Source organism: Coturnix japonica, chromosome 2, assembly GCF_001577835.2.
Source record: "Coturnix japonica isolate 7356 chromosome 2, Coturnix japonica 2.1, whole genome shotgun sequence".
NCBI classification, from domain to species: domain Eukaryota; kingdom Metazoa; phylum Chordata; class Aves; order Galliformes; family Phasianidae; genus Coturnix; species Coturnix japonica.
Window position 1 is genome coordinate 70163240 of NC_029517.1, and position 7651 is coordinate 70170890.

The 7651-nt window shown below is 37.9% G+C and overlaps 1 protein-coding gene across 1 annotated transcript; it reads right to left on the minus strand.

Annotated features, from left to right (window-relative positions):
* Positions 1-4846, minus strand: PRL (prolactin). The gene is made up of 4 exons (XM_015854762.2): positions 4664-4846; positions 3755-3862; positions 2193-2372; positions 1-285 (listed from the first exon to the last, which is right to left on the minus strand). The coding sequence occupies exons 1-4, from the start codon at positions 4811-4813 to the stop codon at positions 94-96; spliced, it is 630 nt and encodes a 209-aa protein (XP_015710248.1). The 5' UTR covers positions 4814-4846; the 3' UTR covers positions 1-93.
* Between the last annotated feature and the right edge of the window lie 2805 nt (positions 4847-7651).

The following is a 7651-nucleotide window of genomic DNA, read 5'->3' on the forward strand; positions in this document are numbered from 1 at the left end:
ATGTGGCTTTTTGTAAGGTTTGCAATGAAAAGTGGCAAAGCAACAGGAAAACTGTGATGAATGGTTTCAGTGAGTAATGCAGCCCAGAGGTACTTAGCAATTGCTGTCATGGATTAGGCGGCATTTCAAAACTTTAAGATAGTTGTCGATTTTGTGGGAATCTCTGCGGAAGCAATGCAACAGGTTGTAAAAAGCAAAGAGTCTGGAGTCCTCATCAGCAAGTTGCAGGGATGGAAGGCCGTCCCACTGAGAGTAAATTTCATTTCCACCATCGCCAGAATGAACCTAGAGAGACATAATCATACTGTAAGAGATGATAATCAATCTGACTGGGTGTAGCACAGAGAATTAAGAAATATTGGCCTTGAGGGGCACTAGTTAGTAGTGTACAGCTTGTAAAGTATTTCTTGTTATGGCTCCCTTTGTTCTGTATAGTGTTCTATATATCCTCAAGCAGATTTTGATTGAATTTCCACCAGATATTTCAATTTATTTCCTTAAAATTTGTAAGCTTAGCTGTCAATGTTCTTAGATCTAGTGTGTTAGAAATATCTAATGGAACTAGACTTTGCAGATAAATCAAATGTTACTTTGTGCATGGATGCATTAATGGCATCTCTTTTTGGCTTCCTCCACATTAAAGTCACTGTAAGCACTTGTTTTTAGAACTTCTTTGTGTCTCCAGCTTTGCCACAGTGCATTTCTTAGGTGATCTCTCACATACATGCAGCCTTATAGACCATACTACCAGGAAAATCTCTTATTTTTGTATGCCACTAAAGAAAAAACAGAAAGGCAATAAAAGCTGTGACTGATACAATGACCTCTAATGCTAGAAAGCTACATGCAGGAACTTGTGGAATGAGCTAGAATCCAAGGTGAAGATTGGTTGAAGTCTCCTCTTTTGCAAGAAGCAATAATACATTTTCTCACATCATAGAAATCTACCCTTTATAGTAGGAATGAATCCTGTGCCTAGTGGTACTGGCGTATCTTTCTTATTTTACATAAACTATATTTTGTGAATGCACACAGAGGAATAACTGCAAAGCTTCTTTCACTTAGTTTAACCAAATGGGAAAAACAAACAAACAAACAAACAAACAAAACAGATCTTCAATCACTCAAAAAGATGGTTTGATGCTAATGAATTTTCTAATCTTGTCTTCTACCTCCTTCTACAGAAGGGGGTTCCCTTCAGTAAATAACGTGAAAGAGTAGGTGGTGACAGTATAACTGTAGCAGCACTTGTCTTCTACTGTTATCTTGGATCCTCACCTTTTTATACCTGGATATGGAATAGAGATGTACTTGATTACATTGATAAATGCATTTGTGGCCTGAATGGGATAAGGTTTCTGAGTAAACAGACACCAAAATGAAACAGAGAAACAATGTGTAACCCAGCAGAAGATGGTAGATACAGAGATGGTGGTGCCCTTTATGCTACTGGCCTGCTCTAAAGCAAAATCCAGCAAAATCAGAACTACCTATTAACATATAGCTCACTGACAGAATGATATGTAGGGACTACTGAAGGCCCCTTTAAAAATAAACAGGCTAGAGCTGATTTTATTCAAGAAGGCTTTTTGATCAACTGCTGATAATAAGGGGTATGGGTTTTATCAAACAGGCTTGTTTTCAAAGTCTCCAAGCATGGGGGGAGCCAACTCAGACTTATAGTTCCAAAGAACTGGTGTGGTGGGACTACAGAAACAAAAGATACTTTGTTATGTACAACCATAGTAGGCCAAACTCCCAGAACAGTTATAAAGACAGTATTTATTTCCAAAAACTATAATCAATACCTACATGTATATAGACTTATAAGCTTATGAATACCTATAAATATGTGGATGTGAATTAAAACCAACACATCGTACACAAATTTGAAAATTTAAAATGCCCAAAGATTGAATTAAGGTTTCCTATTCTGATGATTACACCTTCTCTGGAAACAGGACTGAGAGTATGTTGTGTTACGCTGTACAAGTCACATCATGTCTTTTTAGAAATCACAAGGGAGCAGAAAAAGCTATAGCTGAATCTGAGAACTTTTCAGCTGTCTTATCTCCCTTTTTTTCCCCCTCCTTATCTACTGCTTTCTTTCCTCTTCCAAGAAGAGGGATTCAGAAACTGCACATGGCTTCTTTGCACCAATAGGCTGGAAGGACTGTAAGGATAATGCTTACCCGCCCAACTATTTTCTCCATTCCTTCTAGAAGCCTCTTGTTTTGCTCCTCAATCTCTACAGCCTTCCAGAGGATGGTATCTGGAGCTTCTTTGATTCTTTGCACTTCAGAGGCCAGATGGATCAGAGGATCATTCCAGGAACGCAGCACTCCAAGTACTAAATTCAGTAGGTCCTCGTGCTGGTCATCCACATTAAAAAAAGGTAGTTAAAATAGGAAGGCTGTATTCTGGCAGCAATAGGAAGCAATTAAAGCAATGTCCTCCAATGCAGAAATTTAAGCCCTATCTTAGACATCTCTTAGCGATTTTTGATATTTGTTTTTCTTGTATGCAATATTAGCACAGTTATAGTAATTTTGTGGAAAATATCTATGAACCTTCTCCATTTTACAAGCTAGTAGGCAGAACTGTATTTCATCTGTCTGCCAAAAAAAAAAAAAAAAAGTGAAAAATTTAATCTGATTTTAATGAACATTTTATGATCCCATGATTTTTTTTAAATTTATTTATTTAAGTTTAGTATGGAATGGAAAATGGAAATTATTGTTAACCACTAAATAGCTTTTATTACTTCTGCATAACTCATCTGCCTCCCCCTTTGAACAATGGTGCTTCTAGCAATAGCTCTCTGATTTTGAAAATTGTTCTTTCTTGTGGGCAAATGAAAATTCATAAAGCTTATGGTTATGGTAATGTTCAACCAATTCTTCTTTGCTAGATACTCTGCATCTGAACACAACCAGACTTTTCATATACCCAGATGGTTATAATGGCACTGCAAGGCTGACTATTACTGTGAAACTGATAAAAATTTCTCCCTGACACATTCACGTTTATACACCTGTGCCTCCTTTTTTTTTTTTTTTTTTTTTTTCCTTTTCTTTTTTCTCCAGGGTATTTTCAAGTTTTATCTGTGAGCATAGGCTGAACAAGACTATCTTCATTTTTGCTTAAGTTTGTCATTATTAAATTGATGTATGTACAGGTTTCTCTTTGCAACTAGTTTGCAGTATTTTACTCTAGGGTCTTCGTATTTCATTGATGATGTGACTATTTTTGCCTTCTGGTAACTGCGAAACTATATATGTAGCATTTTCTAGGTAATATCACCGTCCTCAGTTCCTTTAAAGCATTTCTCTTTGCCTACATACAGTGTTCACTATATAGCCAGTGTATTTTTAAGTTTGTTATAGTTGTCTATAACATATTTTAAGACAATGTTCAGAGCTTGTAGAGTTCTGAATACTATACAAGGAAACTAACAGGCTTTGCTTCATGAGGTTAGGTTGTAATTGGAAGTAAGATGCAATGTCTGGAAGCAACATAGAGAAAAAGAGAAATGAGTCACTGATATTATATATTCTGCACAGTCTGAAACTTAGTATCTGAAAATGTCTTTTGGTGCTTTCCTCTTTCTGGCTTTTTTTTTTTTTTTTAAAATCATTCTAAACAATCTGATTTCCTTCTGTCTCTGTCTGTCCCCTCTAGTCTTTCTCCTCCCTCTTTTTTTTTTCCCCCCACATTCTATCTCACATTCATTGGCATTAGACATAAGACTTACATGAATCTGCTGAGCTTGCTCCTTATCTTCAGGAGTGGTTAAAGAGGAAGTGTGGCAGCCATTAACAGCTTTTGTAATGAAACCCCGACCCTGAGCATAGCGTTCATCCTGCAGATCAGCAAGGAGAGGAAAGTAAGATTTTTTATATGAATAAGATGAACAGCTATTCAAACACTATACTAACTTGTTGTTCCATTGCTTTTGGTCTCAAGTTGCACTAGGGGTGATTTAGGTTGAATATCAGGACAAACGTCTTTACAGAAAGGCTTGTTAAGCACTGGAATAGGCTCTCCAGAGAGGTGGTTGAGTCACCATCCCTGAATGTGTTTAAAAACTGTTTGCATGTGGTGCTCAAGGACATGATTAAGCAGAGGGTTGTTAGAGTTAGGGTAGTATGGTTAGGTTGTGGTTGGACTTGATGATCTTCAAGGTCTTTTTCAACCTGTGCAATTCTATAATTCTGTGATTCTATCACTCCTTTTATTCTGTAAAGGTCAGAAGTTTCTGGTGAGTATTCACAGTTAAACAAACACAAATGTTTCACACTTATAGAGTGCTAGGAAAATTGTACCTTTTACTAGAATATTGGGGATCTTAGGTCAGGACTGTAAATCACCTTTGGGACTATGTTATGCTTGATCCCTGGAGGCATGCAAGGTCAAGCTGGATGAGGCCCTGGGCAGCCTGATCTAATAGTTGTCAGACCTGCCCATAGCGGTGGGGTTAGAGTCTGATGATCTTTAAGATCTCTTCTTACCTAAGCCATTCTATGATTCCATGATCACTGTCTATGCCACAGTCATATTTGTTTCCATATTTTAAATTATCATATATTAACATGTTTGTGCTCAAAGAATACTGAACTGGATTTTGCATGTCCTCATTCCAAGGAAAATAGAAAGTACTTACAAATTCATTGAATATTTCTGAAGAGAGGTAGTGTATGTAGTGTGAAAGTTTAACTGCCCGATCAAAAAGTTCCGCAAGGGACATCTGACAGTTGACAGATCCACTGGGGCAGATTGGCAAGGAGGTCACTCCTTCCTTGGTCAAAAGCATGTTGGACACCAGAAGAACCGCCAGCAACAAACCTGTTCAAGTTTGGAACAAACCAAAATGGGAACATACTGACACAAGCGTGCATTTGAGAATAGCTGTCAGAGGCAGATGTTCAGGATTCAGGGATGCTGGCTTTGCTCAGACACATGGCTCAGAATACCCAATGTGCTGACTCTTGAAAATAAACAGATGATGAAAACACTTCTTAGATTATTCTTTCTCCCTTCCATCATCCTACCTGTACAGCAGAACCTCCTACAGAGATTGAGGAGACACTGTAACCTGTGTAACAGTTCACTATATTCCAAAATCTCTACCTATTGTGCCTGACTTTATTACATAATTATAAATGAAAAAAAGAAAATCAAACTTCTTCTATAGAAAATAGGTTCCTTCTTTTGCAAATATCTGGTATTGAAATTAATTTTGTGGGAAGGCTTTGATTGTCTTGATTTCTTATTCTATAAATAAGAAAACTCAAGACTTGTTGGTTTAGAAAGTTAAAAGTGATTCTGAAATCATTTACTTCAGAATTATTCGGTTGCTTCTCGACTCTGTGAATAATGACTTTAAGTCATTGCCTTCTGACCAGTGTTGTGAGTAGTGGAGCAGTCAGAATCCAGTCTTTTGTGGGCAAGTATCATATCCTTCAAGTCAATTTTCTGTGACTTTGCTCTGAATAAAGAGAGGATAGGATCAAGCTGCCTTCTAGTTCCAAGAACCGAACACTAGAATTTGAGGTGAAGGCAAGCTTTGCCACTATTGCAAAACTGAGAGGCTGGAAAACCTTAGTTTCTAGAGTTGTTACCCTTCAGCTTCTTCTTAATTCAGTGAAAACTTAAACACAGAAGTTATCAGACAGTGAATGGCAAAAGTCTTACCTTTCAGTGAAGCCCCTCTGTTGCCCATGGTAGGGATTCTGTGAGATGACTTGCTCTACCAGAAAGAAGTCTCAATACCTGCTCTTACTTTCTGCACATCAGATTTATATACACCATCCGGGGTCCATTTTTGCATACATTCAGCAGGTCGTGGAGTTTACCTCGATAATTACAAACATCAAATTGTCTCTCTTCCACATTCATATTCAATACTTGGTTGTGTTTCTTTTTTTTGTTGTTGTTGTTTCTTTTTTGTTGTTTGTTTTTCGTTGGTGGTGGTGGTGGGGTTTTTTTGGTGTTATTTTTTTTTTTGCTTTTGTTGTTGTTTTTGTTTTGTTTTGTTTTGTTTTGTTGTTGTTTTTGTTTTTGTTTTAAGTAACTATGAGTGGAAATTTAATTAAAAATTTCAGTTGTGGGATGCTGAGTACGGCTGGATGAAGAGAACATCAAAATTTTGCCCTGAATTAGTTGTAAATGCCACTGATCCTTGAAAGCTTCAGTTATCAATTCTGAGACTATTATCCTCTATGTTTACAAAATGTTGTTCTTCCTGCCTGCAGATGTCTTCCTTCCTTGTCTCTTCACCCTCCAATGCTAAAATTCTAGCTATTTCTGGAAAAGAAAAAATATTTTACAATTTCTACAGTAAGAGAAACAACAGGAATTGTACTGAAGTTGATCTGGAGAATGTGAATGGAGGCTTCTGGAAAAACAGGTCATTATTATATGTAGTGTTACAGATATGACATTCTGTGTGTTTGTCTCCACATAGCTAAAAAGATATTATATACCACATATCATGATATAACTGGTATTGGGGATGCAATATGTTGAGAAACATGGACAGTTGTTATTAAAAAGTAATGATTTGTAACAACAAAGAGGAAGAAGTTGTATGCTTACTGTTAAATCATAAACATTTTGTGATTAAATCAGCAGTATTTTGAAAACTTGTGAACCATGAAATCATTTCCTATATATGAAAATTCTTTGCGTAAAAGATGTACATGTCCACCATAATCAAAGTATACGCTGTCGTAATCAGTGGAATCTGATTCCTGATTTAATGTGTCTGTGGTAATCTGCAACCTAGCTTCAGCAGGTTGGCCCTGTTTTCTTGTTGTGTGTGGTTTATCTGCACGAATATGTTAGCAAATGCGTAATCTCTCATCTGTTTCTCAGATGCATTTATCCACGAAAAGACCTTCTAAATTAGATTATCATAATGAATAAGGTATACAGTGTTAATGAATTTTCTTGCCTCTAGACAACATGTTCTGTACATGTGGAACAGGTATGTGTATAATCCTGAATCCTCCATTATTTTGTGACTGTGGGTGTGATTTTCAAAGCTTTAAGAAACAAAACCCACAAGATACTTTCCTGTGTTACTGTCATGCTTTGGCAGGGTGGTTGGGTTAGATGGTCTCTAGAGGTTTCTTCCAACCCCGACAGTTCTGTGATTCCATGAAGGGAGGAAAAAGGTAGACCTTTTTTACTGCATGCATTAGTACAGGTTAGGGGCTGACCTGCTGGAGGGGTGCTCTCCTGAGAAGATCTAGATGTCCTGGTAGACAACAGATTGACTGTGGGCTAGCAGTGTGCCCTTGTGGCCAACAGGACCAGTGGTATCGTGAGGTGAGAATGTTGTCAGCAGGTCGAGGGAGGTGATTCTCCCCCTCTACTCTGTACTGATGAGGCCATATCTGGAGTACTGTGTCCAGTTCTTGGCCCCTCACTTGAAGAAAATCAGGGAACTACTGAAACGAGTCCAGTGGGAGACCAGATATGACTGGGAGCCTGGAGCATCTCCCTTATGAGGAAAGGCCTAGAGACCTGGGGCCACGCACCCTGGAGAAGACTGAGTGGATGTCATCAATGCTTATAGATATCTAAAAAGATGAGACTGGGGTCAGGCTTTTTGGTGATGCCAAGTGACAGAACAAGGGGCTAGAGG

Bases quoted from the DNA above. Each gene is read 5' to 3' on its own strand.
- PRL (XM_015854762.2), bottom strand. From the start codon at position 4,813: ATGCTTTTGACCAAGGAAGGAGTGACCTCCTTGCCAATCTGCCCCAGT. The intron at 3,863-4,663 runs GTAAGTACTTTC...GCTGATCTGCAG, and splicing joins CAGAAATATTCAATGAATTT to GATGAACGCTATGCTCAGGG. The intron at 2,373-3,754 runs GTAAGTCTTATG...GTGGATGACCAG, and splicing joins AGCAAGCTCAGCAGATTCAT to CACGAGGACCTACTGAATTT.